Source organism: Labrus bergylta, chromosome 21, assembly GCF_963930695.1.
Source record: "Labrus bergylta chromosome 21, fLabBer1.1, whole genome shotgun sequence".
In the NCBI taxonomy this organism is placed as follows: domain Eukaryota; kingdom Metazoa; phylum Chordata; class Actinopteri; order Labriformes; family Labridae; genus Labrus; species Labrus bergylta.
Genome location: NC_089215.1, coordinates 20373703 through 20390640, shown reverse-complemented (window position 1 = coordinate 20390640; position 16938 = coordinate 20373703). Strand labels below are relative to the sequence as shown.

Here is a 16938-nt window from a genome sequence, read left to right as displayed (position 1 = left end):
TTGTCTGTTTGTTTTTTGGTAGCTAAGCACGACCAAAACAGTGGACGGGAAATCCACCTTTCTCCACATTCTGGCCAAGTCTCTGTGCCAACACTTCCCTGAGCTGCTCAACTTTTCGAGAGACCTGACGACAGTGCCGCTGGCCGCCAAAGGTAACGATGACGTCGCAGCAGCAGAGCTCTCATGCTGTAATGATTTTTGTTGACTCTTCATTGAACATTTTTCACGTTCAACTCGTTCAGTGAACCAGAGGGGGATCACTGCAGAGCTGGGTGACCTTCACACCACCATCCAGGACATCAGGACGGCCTGTCAGAAGATCCCCGCCCACCTCTGACGACCACTTTGCCTCCGTCATGAGCGTAAGCTTACTGCGTTAGGAATAGAACAATTGCATTTTCAAAAACACACTTGTGTTTGAATTGCATGAAATGAGTCATTAAAGGATTCGTTTGATTTGTAGCTCAGCATAAAGACTAGAAATGAAGGTGAAAAGGCTAACCAGGCTCCGTCCAAAGGATATTAAATCCACCTGCAAGCACTCCAAAAGCTTTGATGTGATTGTGATTTCTTGTTTTGACGTGTTAGCTGTCTTATGTCAAATCCTGATAGAATAGAATAGAATAGACCAGAATAGAATTACTTTATTGATCCCAAACTGGGAAATTGTGGAAAGTTTGGGATCAATAAAGTAATTCTATTCTGGTCTATTCTATGCTAAGCTAAGCCAACTCAAGTCAAACTTTCTTGATTCAGCAATAAAGCAACTTAAAATATATTGCGAAAACTTTATTAATACTTTTAGGGCGCACTCACACTAGGCAATCTGTACATGCCAAACACGCTTCATCCTTCAAACAAGTCCAGTTCATTTGACCCAGAGTCAGTGCTCTCTTGCTGCACAAGCACAGGCACGGGCATGAAACGTGCACAGCCTTCCATTATCCAGAAATCCCACATTTAACTTGAACATGTTCATCAAAATCCCCAGTTTTGTAACAAATAAAGTGTTTATTTATTCTTTAAGAGCAGGCGTTATGACATCATTATTCGAGCTACAGATGACTCTATGCTCTTATCACTGGCTGAGCAGTACTCCTGATGTAGACTGACTTTAATGTTTAAACATTCTTTGGTACATTCCTTTAATCTGTGACACTGCACACCCACAGAGCTTCTTGGAGAACAGCCACCCTTCGATCCAGTCTCTGGAGTTCCCTGCAGAACCGGACCATGGAGGAGTTCTCGAAGGTGGTCTCCTACTTTGGAGAGGACGGCAAGTCCACAAAAACGGACGCCTTCTTCGGCATCTTTGCAGACTTCATCTCCAAGTTTGAGGTGAGCCAACTCAGCACTGTGTCCATTTCAGACAGCTGGCTTGTCCCAGAGTTTGAGAAGCTCATATTTGGATACCGGAAGCAGGTGCTTGACTGATCCAAACCTCCAAAACAATTAGATGTTCTGCTGACAGCAGCCTGCAGCTACAGAGTGATTAAACTGCAAACTGCTGCCGCCTGTGGAATAGCCAAATGTGCCCTGAGTTTGAACATTATTTTGTGAGATAAGCAGAAGTGAGATGAGGTCATCTTGTTTTATCTTCCAGAGAGCTCTCAGCGAGACCCAGACTCCAGAAAACCCCAGGAGCCCCAGACTGTCTTCCCCTCTGGCCTGGTAGAAGCAGGAAATGTGAGGCGGCTGACGGGTCTGGTCGGCATCACTTTCACTCTTTGCTCTCCGCAACCAAAGTGCCAAGATCACACACACACACACATAGAGACTGGAAACGACAGGAACAGAGTCCACGTCACTCACAGCAGACAGAATGGGAAAAACACTGCATCTCTCTGCAGAGAATAACTGATGTTTAGGAATGTGCGGCATCGCTCTTATTCCAGGTGCTGAGAAGAGCAGAAACATTCAGGTGTCCAACAGGAAGTCACCGCACACTGACGACTCAAAACTCGTTTTTACACTACTGTCATCTCTTTAACAAACATAACTTAGTAAACAGTGAGACACATCAATGAAGCCACCATTGTCCATTTTGATTGCTCCAGTGTGTCCTGTTAAGCCCCTGAAAAGAGAACTTCAAAACACCTGCTCTGAATATTTACAGGTGATCTGCTATGTTTAATAAATGATTATATATAGTTTATATTTTCTATCAGAACATATTTAAAAAAATAAAAAACTGTAAAGATGAAGCATAGATGTAGACTGGTGACAGGAAGCACAAGTGTAGTTTTTAGAGTGTAGTTTAGAAATCACTGCCTCCCATACAGCCTCATTTCGATTTCTAACAGTAGGTACTGGAGTTTTCAGCATCGTGTATCCTGCAACGTAAGAACTGGCCATCCACATCTGACCTACTGTGAATTTAAAGGGCATCTATAATCTATCATCAGAGATTTAAATATATATGGAATAATTATATATGGAGCAAAAGTTGAAGTCAACAAAAAGCCATTCTCTTTTTTTTTCTCGTCAGGTTTGTACGTCACTGATGAAGATTGTTCTGTCTTTTCCATGGAAGCAAATAAAGTTCATGTAGAGTTTAATTAAAAGGAAAGAACCTTTTTCAAATTAACACGACTGAATTCTTAAGAAGATTTTTTTTTTTTTTTTTTTTTAAATGTGGTCAAATTCCCCTTTGAAAGTTGTTTTGCTTATTTAATGATACATTTTTATTTAAAGGTCACATATTATGCAAACTAAACCTCTCCATGTTTTTTGATCACTAATATGTGTCTCTAGTCGTTTACAAACCCCCCAATTATGAGAAAAGTCCATCTTCTCTGTCTTTTGCCTGCTCCACTTTTCAGAAAATGTGTGTTTAAACAGATTTTCCCTTCATGACATCACTTCTCACTGTTAACAACAGGACATGGTGCAAGAAAACCAAAGCCACACAAGCCCTTCAAGAGGGGCATGGTCAAACACAGCTCATTTACATTTAAAGGTACAGACACAGAAACAGCCTGTTCTGAACTGGGCTGAAATAGAGGGGTTTATAGACATGATCCAATACAGGATCAAAGTGGATTTTTGGCAAGAAACTTCATAGAGATGTTTTTGGGAGCTCTGAGACTTATTTAAACTGGTTGAAAAGGAGGAGAATATGTGACCTTTAAGTCAGGGGAGCATTCAGTCTAGTCATTAAGAAACTCAACAAAAAAATTAAAGGGAATAAATGTATATTTTAATCCAAGAAAAACAACCTGTTCAGACAAAGCACCTGGAAAATGTGGAAAATGTTTTTTGATTTTTGTTGACCTTGAAAAGAAAAAGGAATGGCATCTAAAAAAAAAGTACAATTCAGCCAAATAAATGAAAATAGTTCAACATGAATAATGGAAACTAAAGTAGTACAGGATCTTCATCATGTATAGTTCAGTAAAACAAAATATCACTTCTATGTGATGAGTGGCTTTCATGATTCTAGACCCAGATGATGAGATGTGTCCATAAAGAAAACGGTTTGCATTACCACCAGTTAGCTTTAGCTTTCTATAGAAGTGCATGTAAGATGGTTTTTGAACTTTTCATCTACCACCTCCTCGTTTGGTTCTATTCTGATCGTCAACCTGACTCTGAAATCTGTCCAATCAAGGGCCGCTTATCGTCACATAAAACTAAGAAGCTTATCCAACAAGTTTGAACCCTGAGGAGTGAGGACTGCACGGATCCAAATGTAGTCACTGACACTCATTTATTTGTTAAACATCCCTCTCAAAACAATATTGCACCTTTCCCAGTGAGGTAACGCTGACTACATCAGCGCATGGAGAGATTTGGCTCAGAGATAATCTGTTTGAAGCGCCGGGGTGTGGGTGGAATTGCAAATCTTCATTATTAGTGTCTTCTTGTTGTCAGCGTGGAGATGAAAAGGCAGCTGGATGAGAAAAGGCTGAGCTGTTTCTGGCGCATGAAGACGGCTAATAGTTGGCCACTTTTTCTTGAGCGTGACGGACACCGCCCTGTTTTAAAACGTGGGCAGCTGCTTGAATGAACTGAACCTCAAGTGCATGTAGAAAAACAACATCATACTGTATATGGTGATTTCCTGCTTTTTCTGGTCGTCATGGTGATCTGATGACTCACCGACTGTACAGTGTATCTGTAGCTGTGTTGTATTTATGTTGATGAAATATTGTTGATATTGTAAATGGACCGTTTTTTTTTTTTGCTATGCACACGCTGTATGCTCGTTCGTCCTCCGAGTCCTTCTTTATTTTCTTATCCAAGAGTGTCATCTGGAAAATGATCGTTTGAATTATTCTTTCCGCGCAGCTTTTTCGTCAGGCCGATGAGCCGACTATGATCTCTTCAAAATGCAAACCTAGCTGCTACTAGTGCAGTGACAGTGTTTCTTTGTCCAACTCAATTGCATGTTGGTGAGTTCATGTGTTCAAATGTGCAGCTGGTAGCACCCTCCCCTCCCCCTCCCTGGATATTTAAGTTAAACAAATAAATGCATTTCTGTTCGTCTACTTAGGTTTATTTATCGGTTGCTTCTAGTTTCCCTAGACTGTTTTATATGTTTATATCTGGAAATATGCTCATGTTTTTGTGATTGTTTGACTCTTCTGTTTTGTTTAATGCTTTCAAATGGAGGACTTGTTTTGAACCTATAAAAGTATCATGCTTGACAGTAAACACCCGATTCATTCTTTGCCTCGTCATAATTATTCTCTCATGATTATACAGACACTTCACGTAAATGTGGCATCATATCAAAAGGCTTTCTATTCCTTCCAAGCTTTGAATGCTGGATTACTTTCTTTCTGAATGATCTTCATATTTAAAGGTACAGACTCAGAAACAGTCTGTTCTGAGCAGGGCTGAAATAGAGGGGTTTATAGACATGATCAAATACAGGATCAGAGTGAATTTAGAACAAGAAACTTCACACACATGTTTTGAGGAGCTCTGAGACTTATTTAAACTGGTTGGAAAGGAGGAGCAGGGGTGCTGCTTGTCAACAGGCAAGGCAGGCAACTGCTTGGGGCCCCAGACCAGTAGGGGGGCCCCAGAGGGCGGAACAACTTTGACAGTAGAAAACCTCCCTAAGGAGGCCTTATCTGACAGCACTCACTCTCTAATTTGCCCTGCTGAGCGCCGGTGGGTGGGCCCCCAAAATAACTTTTGCCTAGGGCCCCAACAGACCCTAGAATCGCCAGTGAGGAGGAGAATATGTGACCTTTAAAACACACTATTTGAATGTTTCAAATTGAAACCCTTAGGCTCCTGCAGGAATAATAAAAGCCTTCACCATTAGAGACCTGAGCACAAAAGTAAGGAATCATTTTAAATAGTTCTTCATATACTTTATTTTCTTTGGAAAGGGGGTATTATCAAGCATTCATATAACATGTCTTAAGCTCACAGACAGAATACATACAAAACTATGGAGCTTAAAAACGCAGCATTATCATGTCTCCTTTAATGGCATTTGTTCTTTCAGAGCCTTGAAATATCAAGCTCTCTTCATACACAGGGATAAGGCAGCGAAGGTACAGGAGCAAAGAGAGAAAGGTTGGGGGGGGGGTTATAATGCTCGATTGTCTCTGAAAAACAAAATTAAAAACTCGTTTTCAGGGCAACTTCAGCATCCGAGATTTTCTCCATCGGTACCATGTTGGGTCAGTTCTCTGGGAACCAAACTGCATCAACTAAAAAAAAGAGAGCAAGAGAGTTTACAAGGAAAAAGCATTTGTTTTAGAATCTTTTGACCTGGCAAGCGTCTAACACCACTTCACTACTGAGGTTTCACAGCGCTGTGTGCTCTCAGCTCAGAGGGAAAGACTGAAAAAACAAAAAAAAAACAATCCTCAAACATCAGTTCACGAGGTCACCGCTCGTTGGCCTGCGCTCAAGTGCAACATCAGCTGTTTATGCGTCTTCCTGTTGGGCAAAAGAGGCTGCTAAGCATTGTCCTTCCAATACATTCTCTCTCACACAGCCTTTTTTTGAATGCAAGAAATTCCCTGGAAAACAACGAACATCCATGGGAGAGTAATAACAGAAAGGCAGAAATACTGACTCTTCAGGCTGAGAGGGCGGCGCACCCAGCTACTTCTGTTCATAAAAACCCAAAAGTGATCAACCAAAAACAATTATAAATACACAACTTCAGACCCACACAAGTATTCTATCCCCCTCCTCATGTCCCTGATACATACTTGTTACCAAGACGGCTTCTTGTTAATACTGTAGTACAAGGAGCCAGTAAATATATGATGCTTATTACGTGGTTCTGGCAGGACCCGATAAGGCATGATTTACATTTAAAGACTGCATGAATTCTGTCTAAGCCACAGGGAATGTGTGTTTTTGAAATCGGGAAATAAATACAGGAGTGGGGGGGGGGGGGGGGGGACAAGAGGGCGGGGTTAGCATACAAAAAAAAAGGGGAAAGTGTTCGAGACGACTGGAAACCTGCAGTCACCAGCTACACTTTAACCAACAGTTTTGGTTTCTTCCTGCAGACCTTTGCCCCTCCCCCTTTGATATAGAGATAACTTTCATCTTTTTATTTTGTGTTGTAAGACTGTTTTTTTAACATAAAAAAAAAACACAGAGACATCTCACACCAAAGTCCAAATCGATCTCATCTTCTCCTTAATTTGGCATTCAGAGCCTCACACCAACCAAGTCTCCTCTTAACTCATCCTGTCTGCTTTAGGACCCATCAGTGTCGTCTGATTGGCCGACTGCTCCCTCTACAGTTTGTGGTCTGATTGTCTGGAGCTTCATGTCAAGGCAGCACAGTGTAAAGATGAAGTGCCAGATGGTATGTGATGCAGTGTAGAGGCTGTTCGTCACACCTGGAACCATCATGGAGGTCACAAAAACTGAGAGTTTAAAAAAACAACAGCTGGAGTACAAATAAATACACTAAAATCAAAGCATGGGGTCCAATAAGGCGTTTTACTCTATGAATGAGTCTGCTATTAACGACTGATCCGTTGTTTATCTTCTTAATAATTCATTTGATCTATAAAACATTTAAAAAGGAGTGAAAACATCCCTGTCACAATTTCCTTGAATCCTAAATATGAGTTGACATTCTCAGGTTGTTTTTTTTTCTCTTCAAATATGACTCATCAGAAAAGTTGTTGATTTGGTTGAATTTCAGCTCTAACCTTTGATGATTTGTGGTTACAGATCATATATGGATCATTTGAAAAACTATCTTATTTTCAGTGTTGTTCATTTGTGTGTAGTAAAGGCCACATTCATGAGGTCTTATTCTTGGTTGTCACGCTGAAAATTAAATATATCATGAGTAACCCACTCTGTAGTGTTTTACAGGAGCTGTGGACCTCCATGATGGCTGCAAGAAGCTTCAAGATGTCACATTAAAAATCCTTCAAAGAGACGGGACTGGGTAAAACGTGTCAGCAGAGGTTTGATCCTCCTCCGAGGGCGCGGCAGAAGCACGAGCAGGGCTACATGAAGAGTGAGTATGAATGTAGGTGATCCACGTGGAGGGGGGGGGGGGGGGCAGCGTGTTGGTAACTGGACCCGATCATGTCACAGTCTTTCTCCTTATAGGACGGTGCTCTCAGATTCCAGGTCTAAGTCTTTGGGAGGAGGCAGGGAGCAGGAGGAAGAAGAGGAGGAAGAAGAAGAAGAAGAAGAGGAGGAGGCTGTCGCTGGCTGCTGGTCTACAGCGAGCTCAGGGACCAACGCTCGACTCAGCCCTTTGAAAGACATCGCAGGGTCTGGAGAACAAAAAAAAAAAGAGGAGGACGATGTAAATGTACATCACATAATGAACTTAAAATAAAAAGAACTGGGATGCAAACTATTTGGATTTGTGGGAATACGTAATGGTTAAACTGGGCTCCATGCATGCAGGGGATCCACACAAAACAGAACTTAAATACCCACAAAGACAGATAAACCATTTAAGCCATCATTATATGAACAATGGTCATAATCACAAACATGTGTAGCTTCAATCCTGGAGTCAGAAAATATTTAAAGCTGCGGCAATCATGCCATCCAATGCAGCACTGTCACATTTTCCATAAGCTTTAAACAGCAGCAGCAGGAGGTCATAGTGAGACGCCACTGTGAGCTCCGGCTGCAGTGTGAGTCTCTAAACAGCAGGGGGCAGTGTTCAGCCATAGACTGAGAGCAGCAGGCAGTGGATGTGAAATAACCAATGTGGAGGGCGGTACATTTAATTAGCTGTGCAGACAACATGGTACTGGGGGAAAAAAAATCCCAATTTCAAATTCGGTCTTATAATTTGTAAGTGTTTGTTAGAAACGGGTTGATTATGTGAAGAGTGATCACAGATGAGACAAGAGCAAACATGCATGTCAGAGTGAAACATGCTTAGTGAAAGATCATCGGTTGATACACAGAACAAAAACAATCAAAAATGAAACTCAATCAGAACTAATAAAGATCTAGACACTGACAGTGGAGGGTTGGGTAATATTCTGATCTGTGTGTGTGATGAGGAGATATCTTAGTGACATGACAGATGATCGCCCTGATGGATGACGTGTCACAGAGGTCTTGTCACTCAAATGAAGTCTACATTTCTGGTATTTCATATGACGTTAAATCACTGCAACAAATGACCAAAGACCATGTACCCGATATATTATGACAGCAATGTGAGAAGTGTGTGAAGCAATACATTTCAAGCTAACTTCATCAAACTAAATGAGTCGTTACAGATGAGAAAGAAAATGGAATAAAGGATTACTTGGAGTGTGTTTCCAGATTGTTTTTTTATGTTGTAAATTTTGAAAATGAAAAAATCTGAATGTTTTACTCTGGGCTGAAGTGATGCTGGATGCTTACGGTAAATAAACGATGACCTTGATACATGACTGAGCGTACATGAAGCAGATATGAGTGTCATGTTTTCATGTGGGCAGTGCAACTTGACCTAGAAATAGCAGCCAGATTCTCTAAAGAAGCACTGGTATGTATCATAAACAAAAACAGTGGATGTGATATAGCTGGATGTATCAGCACACTGTCAGTTTAAACTCCCTGCACTGATTTTGTGCACTCATTTTTGTGTATTTAAAATTATTATTTATTTTGTGTTATGAAATCAAGCATCAGGGCGAGATAGATGATACTGGATATAGGATATCAGAGAGAGTCTGAAGGCAGAACAAATGGCCATGGTGATGGATTAAAGTCCTACAGGTGAACATAAAAGTGCTACGGGTGAAAAGTGGAAAACATCTATTAATAACAAACCTCTCACAAGTGCCCCTTTAACCTGTGGAGGTATTACAAGGCAAAAAGACTATTAGCAGGAAGGTTAGTACTCAGATAAGATTTGACATGCGATGACATCATGACAGAAAATACTCACCCATCATCTTGTAGGCGGTAGCACAGATCCCGTTAGTGTCACCGGGCAGCGCGGTGGGCTGTGGCGGAGGGGGGACACTGGGTCTGTTCCGAGGTTTGGGAACAGGCCGCGGCCGGGGAAGAGATCCGGTCTGGTAGGGAGACGGGGACGGGGACGGGGACGGGGACGGGAACGGGGAAGCGGCCGCGTCCTGGGTCGCAGCAGAGGGCGGAGGGGTGTCTGGAGGAGTCGGGGTGCCCGGAGGAGAGGAGTCAGCACTCCGCTGGTCTCCTTCGGGTTTGCCCGGGGAGGCAGGTTGCGTCGGCGAGCTGGCCTGCGTCGGAGGCTCAGGGGGCGGATGGTTGGGTGCCTGGATGGGGGGCTGGTTGCTGGAGTGGCGTCTCGGTGTGGCACAGGGCTGTGAGGTGGGAGATGTGGGTGAGGCGGGTGGGTGGCCGGACAGGGGTCTGGAGGTGGGGCTGAGGGACTGGGAGGAGGAGGAGGGGGAGGAGGCGTGGTTCACTGAGTTACAGGGCTGGCTGGGTGGAGGGTTTGTCGGTTTGGGAGGGGCTGGAGCCTGCTTCTTGGTACCTGAAACATGACAGTAAATGTTGTAAAAAAAACAGGAAATGTAAAGATCTGTTACTTTACATACATACTCCCCCTTATACTAAAAGAAGCGCAAATGTTTTCTTTGATGACATGGATTATTATAACTTTAATATAAACAACAAGAAGATGATCATTTTTAGTCTTGGTGACTACCTGGTAGGTAATTAGCGGTTAGCCTAGCTTGACATAAAGATTAAAAATTGGGGGGGGATATTAACAAAATATCAATACAGCAATAAATCTCTGGTGCCAAAATGGACAACTTCATGACTCCTCACGAGGGCGAGGGCAGGAAGTTGACAGCGTGATAATAGAGGTGAGAAGGAGTTAAAGGATGAAACGTAATACAAGGTTAAACTAACACCAACAAATAAACTGCATCCTTGTGAGTTTGTCTACCCTCCACTTGATCTTAACACAAGGATGAACTGTTGAGTTTTAGCTCATGAGCTCATCAGTGGCCCCGAGCTGACTGTCAAGATTCCATTTATTTGTCATTTTTCTCATGTATCTGCTTACATTAAAAAGATGAAATACTGTTCTACCAGCCCCAAGCAGTGTGACAGAAAGAAAAACATGGAACATACAGACACATAAATATACCTAAAAAATGTTCTATTATAAGGAAGCACATCTGTATGAGCATACAGCGTAGGAAACATCTGAGCAGTTGGATCTGGCAGCTCTGTGATTGATTAGCTATGAGTTTGGGGAAATTGAAGGATTAAGTGTTTGGTGATTTAAAGCTTAGATTGACCTCAAAAGAAGGATTAGCATTCTTACAAAAATGTTAAAAGTATGACCTCAAATGAAAAGTACGTCCAGCTTCCTTGAATTTGATACTTCTTATTATTGACAATATTTACTGAAATGTTCCTTTTTAGCAGCACATTATTATAGATGAAGACACACACACGATAAAGACTCTCACCTCTTCGCATCAGGTGAGGACTGGGCCCCATGGATCCAGCCCCGGGGTTCCCAGTGCCCGGCTGACCTGCAGACTGGCCTCCTGCCCCGGAGCCGTTCCTCTGGAGGAGAGGTGTGTGGGCGGAGGTGGGGTCACGTAGCTTTGGGTTACTTTGGAAAAAAAGAAAAAGGGAAATGCTTTAAATCTCATAATCTTTCTGAATGTCTGATCAGTGTCTGCTAATGGATTTAATTGAGCTTACAATTAGACACAGCATCATTTTTAAAAGCTCTCTTATCCATATGATAAATGTCATTAACTAATCTGGGTTGTCTGATGTGCATTCTTTTACACACTTTATTGGAGAGGTGAATTCAGATCTGAACAGTGTAATCTGTGTGGAAATGAAAGCTGTTCAATCAAAGACACTCTTCAGTTTTTGCATAACAAGAAGCAGAGTCTTGGTTTTTCAAAGCAGTTTGGGCCAGTTTGTGTGCGGTTCCTGCTGATTCCAGTGATTTGGGGAGGAAGGCGGAGGCCCTGCGAGTGACTGTTTCGCAGAATGACAGCAGCCATTGTTGTGCTAAATCTGTGGGCTGAACTTACACCAGCCATAGCTGGAGCTGCTGGTGTTGGTGCAAGAAAACTTGTGGTTTTTGCAAAATAAACAAGAAGCTGAATCATATGGACCAAAGGCAGAGGAGGTGTCTGCAAAATACCAATGACACATTCAAGAACAAAAATGACCTCATCTGTCTGTGTGTGTTTTTGTGACATGCTGTGTCATTGTCCAGCAGCAGCAGGGCTGCAGCAGCTCTTACCTGAGCTCCTCTGTGTGCTGCAAGAGAAGCTGCTGAGCTGCAGCGAGAGCAGCCAGACTCTGCGCCACGCTTTGCTGGGAGGCGTCAGGCCCTGAACCCCCTGACGGAGCCTGTGACTGGGGCGGGGGCTCGGCGGAGGGCTGAGCCTCCACAGGGGGTAAAGGAGGTTGGAAGGCAGGTGAGGTGTGCTGCTTTCTACCTAAGGCGTTACTGCCTCTACGCAGGGTGTAGTCCGAGTGCTTGTTAGGGGTGCTACACGGGAGGGAGCAGGAGGGAGAGTGAGGGAGGAAAAACAAAAACACAAAAGCTTTGAGAAAGTCACCGATTAGCCCAGGATAGACAATCACCAAAATCCTTCAGATTATAGAAGAGTGATTAAAAAGAGTTAGAAATATTATAAATCGAACATTTACAAGAAGCAAAAGAAAAGGGGTCAGAAGAAAAAACTAGATCAAAAGCCAAATTAATTACAAAACTAGTAATATGAGTAATTCACAAAAGGAAGTGGTTAAGAGAAACTGAGGGAGCATGTAGGTCTCGGAGGTTAGTGTATGAGCTAACTCCAGGCTGTGTACCTGTCTTTGCGCGATGCGTCGTTCTCTGGTCCCACCATGCTGCCGGGCCTCTTCCTCTCTATGGTGCTGCAGTCATAATCAAGATGGTTGTTGTGGTTGGATGCAGGTGTGGGCATCGCAAACATGCCAGACACGTTGAACTCCACATCTGTAGAGAGAGGGAATACAAGATTTAGGGCTGGGAGATACGGTCCAAAACTCATATCTTGATATTGATTTTCTGAAAAGGCGATACTCGATATATATCGATATGTATTTTATTAACAGTGAAAACACATGGAAAAATAAACTACCTGTTTGTGAATTTAAAAAGTAATATTATAAAATAAAATGTTCCTTAAATACAATAAAAGAGAGAGAGAGGAGGAGCAGGGTGAAGAGGGACAGACAGACAGTCATCATCAGTGAGATGAGAAAAAGGTGACCATGTTATTTTAATGCAACATAAACTATATTGATATTAACAATATTGTCTTACCCTATATCTTGTTTGAAAATATATCCATAGATCTTAAACACTCAATATTTTGCCCAGCTCTAATAAGATTTACCCAAAAAACTGTTATACTACAGAAGATAAACTACTCGGATAATCAAGCTAATTTTTCTCTCTCAGGAACTTTTGTTGATCAATAAACACAAAACAGAGTTACCTGCTCTGGCTTGTTTGGTGGTATGTAAATGAACAACAAACAGGGAAAAATGAAGCCAGTTTCAAAGGACGGGCTAATCAAGCCAGAATAATAAATTTATTATAATAATAATTTGTTCTAATTAGCATGACCTGTGTTGTGATTATTCCTTTGTTCTCATTCTTAATACAGCACATCCCGCTCCATCAAGACCCAGACGATCACATGTGCCTGATTAAAAAGAGGCCGTGAAAGGAAATCTTCCACTTAAATAGGCAGCAATCAGCCGAGGTACTTATTGTTTTAACATGATGGCAGAAACTGCTGACTCATCATCTCTCTGTCTGAGAGCTGCAGAGACACTCAGCTCTGTTGACCACAGTGTAGACGCATCAACAACGTCTTGTCTCCAGACACACGCACAAAGGCAGACTGATAAGGAAAAAATCTGATTTAATTCTATTTTTTTTTTTTGTACTCCTCTCATTTGATTGTATGTGGTTTTTAAAAATATATATATTTTCTATTTTGGGGCATGTATTTCTTTATTTGAAAGCACAGTGACTAGAGTAGAAGATTAAGGGAGAGACAGAGAGAGTGGGGACTGACATGTGGGAAAGAAGCCACAGGTCAGAGTTGAAACTTGGCTGCTGACCTTTGCCTTCTTTCCTGCATGTAGCCTTCATACATGTGGCCTAGTGACCTAACAGCTAGGCCATCAGCTCCACGATTTTATGAGTTCAAACAAAATAGAAGCTGAATCAAAGTGATTCATGACTTTTTTTTAATGTTTTCTAAGTTGCCTACAAGCTAACCTTCACAATATAACCCAGTAATGGAGCTAAGGCGGACACAGCATGGATTAGTCTTTCTTCTATCTGTGGTTGTTAATATTGAATGGGTTATCAAACATCCCTGGTGTACGAGCCCTGATTGGCTAAAGGTCGGAGTTATAAACAGTGATGTAAAAACGTACCCTCAGGAAAGAACCAGTCAGCATGCTGGATGATGGGCTCCATGATAGCCACCACGTGCACAGAGGTAGCTGCAGCCATCTCAGCCAGACTCCTGGGTGGACACGTACACACATAATGAAAGGTGCACTCAAATGAGCTAGAATAACAGAGTATGATTTGTAGAAATTCTCTCCTCAACAATACACTGTCCCAGCATCATGTCTTGGGAAAATTATGAAATATTTATGTTTGTTTGGAACAATAAAAATGGTGGACTATTAAATTGAAAATGCCATCTTCGCCCTCCTCTCACCCCTCAGTCTTGGTCCACAGCAGGTTAGGTCCCAGGACGATGGCGATGTTGCTAGGAGTCATTTTGTTCACCTCGCTGTCCTGGGCAAGTTTGGCTAGAAACTTCACTAGATACCTGCACGGTGAAAAGAGAACAAACAATGAATCATGCAACAGAAGGAAGAAAAGTTGCAAGTCGTGATCTTTTCCACATAGGTTTTAAAAACTAACCTCAGGTTGGTTTTGTTGTTCTTTGGTAGCTGATCACAAACCATCCAGAGAGCCTGCAGCCTCTTGTCTGGGTCTGACACGCTGAACAAGACAGAAATCAAAGAGATGATTGAAAGCAGAGCACATTATTAGTCCATTCTTCCTCAGGCTAAACGTCCCAAAATGACTTATCCTGTTGTTTCTCACAGCTGCACACTGACAGACCTGTTCAATACTGGCACATGCCACTCCCAGTGATCCTGTTTTGAGCCTTACCTGGAGGCCTGAATCCATTCATCGTAGAGCTGGTAGGTCATTAGAGGTTCAGGTAGTTCTCTCAGGTAGGACTTCAGTGCACCTGGAATTAAAAAAACAGCCACAATTATGTCTAACAATTGCAGTATTTAATCCAAATTTCCCTGCGGAGGAAATCATGATAGTGTTCTGATGTTTAAAGCGAGATGATAGTGCAGGCATGTTTTAGACACTATGGTTAGATCAAAAGTGTGTGTTGTGCATGCAAGGAATTACAACATAGTGGACCAACTTCTCTTTTGTTCATGTGTGGCTCAGCGACTGAAAAACAGTCTGTTGTGTGAGACGTACCAGCGACAGCGTGTGGGTCGGAGTAAAACTCTTCTAGTTGCGACGTGGAACAGTCCAGCGCTGCCTTTAGCTTCTTTAGCTTGGACGCTCCTGCTGCGATCCTGAATAGACCCTGACACACACACACACACACACACACACACACACACACACACACACACACACACACACACACACACACACACACACACACACACACACACACACACACACACACACACACACACACACACACACACACACACACACACACACACACACACACACACACACACACACACACACACACACACACACACACACACACACACACACACACACACACACACACTGCTCAGTAACATCGCCAGCAAGCAGCAGTTAAAATACATGCAGACATTCAATGTGTACACAAGACTCTGCTGCTTTCACTGAATCTACACACTCACACTTCTCTCAAACACAGACTCTGTATACATTCCTTACTCACACTCCCCCTGCCAGCTGCACATAATGAAACCTTAAAGCATGCAAGCAAACACACCCAGCACTCACAGCACAGCCACTCTTTACTTTGACACATAAACAAAGGCCGTCTTCACGCTGTAATGACACAGACTGGACTCACTGGGGAACCAACAGAGCAACAAATAAAGTGCTTCTGCAGCTAGCACTTGCTCTTTTTTTCACACAGACACGTACATGCACGGGGCAGGACTCTGATTTATGGACAGGAGACGAGCAGTTCCATTGTATTCTAAATTTGTTTTGAGGAGGAAGACATCGCAGACATTTCATATAGTAAATCATCACCGGAGCAGAACTGAAGACAGTTTCTTAGGAACAGTGTAGCCATAACTCAGGAGTTCCCCTATTAACAGAGTGTCTGTGTCCTCTGTCAGTCTGAGATGTTTCATGAGAACAAACAATCTACTGCTTGGTTTCAATTATGTGAACGATCAGTAGGGCCGCCTAACGCAGCCACAGCTCCATGTGACTTTTAATGAGCCAGGGCAGCACTTCTGCTTATGCGGTGAGACAAGGACAACCGGCGTTAGATAAGAAGTGACTCCTAAAGCCCTACTGTCTGCTTATTAGCATGTATTGTTGAACTCTCAGAGCTTTAAAATGCCTGAGCTTCATTTGCACTTATGTAAACTCATGATACTGTAAGTTGTATTATCAGTTTATGGCCGGGTCACAGAGTCCGGATTCTTTAATTATATTTGAAAGGTTTTGTGTGGTGTTGTATGTTTGTGTCACTGGTCAGCTGATAAATCGGTTTTAGTCTTTGAGCTCCATTTTGGTCTCCACCAACTTCGTCCTCATGCCTGCTTAACGTTTGAAATGTTGCTCCAATTAATAAAAAAAAATGTTTTTTTGCTGAGAACAGCTGACTTAATAAGAATGTCTGAGTCACAAATTAGCACAATCTGGCCAATAAAAGAAAAAACAATGATCTTAGCGAGAATGTGGGGTTTATCCACAGATGATTCTATCTCCACTTAAGATCGTGTAAAAAAAAAAAAAAAAAAAAAAAAGTCATAACAGAGCCCAAGCTGACATCTTCAAATATCTTGTTTAATCAGAAAAATTCAAAACAAAAATAATTTCACATCATAAAAAACAGCTGTTTTTCACTTCTGAGAAGCTTGATAAGTGTCTTTTTGTTGTTGTATTTTATTGTTTGGGTCTATTAAAAAGTCTAAAAAGGTTAAGTTGAGAATCTAATTTTCTCCCATTGAATTATAAATTATCTTATTTTTTGCTCTCATGACCAAATAAAACCAACTGAACTGCAGAGTTGGGCTCTACTTCTTTCTGTACCTGTTCCAAATAGTTACAATTCACTTAGCAGATGCTTTTACCCAAAGCAACGTACATCTTACATCACTTTAAAAATACTTCACTGGAAGGTGTAAATGATGAAAAGTGACAGTCTCCATTGAATCACTGGGATGTTGGCTTAAGCCCACAGTCTTAAGGTACATTACATCAGCAAGATGTGAAGA

At 42.1% G+C, this 16938-nt stretch overlaps 2 protein-coding genes across 6 annotated transcripts in view; one reads left to right on the top strand and one right to left on the bottom strand.

Moving 5' to 3' along the window:
* grid2ipb (glutamate receptor, ionotropic, delta 2 (Grid2) interacting protein, b) overlaps positions 1-4656 on the top strand; it is a 49199-nt gene extending 44543 nt beyond the window's left edge. The window contains 6 exon segments of the mRNA XM_065949988.1: positions 23-152; positions 243-322; positions 324-362; positions 1173-1214; positions 1216-1338; positions 1604-4656. Of these exon segments, the coding sequence (XP_065806060.1) occupies positions 23-152; positions 243-322; positions 324-362; positions 1173-1214; positions 1216-1338; positions 1604-1675 (486 nt within the window). The 3' untranslated portion in view covers positions 1676-4656.
* Positions 4657-5312: 656 nt separating this feature from the next.
* arhgap17a (Rho GTPase activating protein 17a) overlaps positions 5313-16938 on the bottom strand; it is a 33986-nt gene continuing 22360 nt past the window's right edge. For 2 of the 5 annotated variants that reach the window (XM_020642548.3, XM_020642549.3), the window contains 10 exons: positions 14948-15059; positions 14618-14699; positions 14363-14443; positions 14154-14267; positions 13861-13952; positions 12253-12400; positions 11678-11929; positions 10878-11026; positions 9356-9925; positions 5313-7727 (listed from right to left, as the gene is read on the bottom strand). In XM_020642548.3, coding sequence (XP_020498204.2) covers positions 7552-7727; positions 9356-9925; positions 10878-11026; positions 11678-11929; positions 12253-12400; positions 13861-13952; positions 14154-14267; positions 14363-14443; positions 14618-14699; positions 14948-15059 — 1776 coding nt within the window. In that variant the 3' untranslated portion in view covers positions 5313-7551. Of the gene's footprint in view, positions 7728-9237; positions 9260-9355; positions 9926-10877; positions 11027-11677; positions 11930-12252; positions 12401-13860; positions 13953-14153; positions 14268-14362; positions 14444-14617; positions 14700-14947; positions 15060-16938 lie in introns of all 5 variants that reach the window. The other 3 variants (XM_020642552.3, XM_065949615.1, XM_020642550.3) reach the window with 2 other exon arrangements.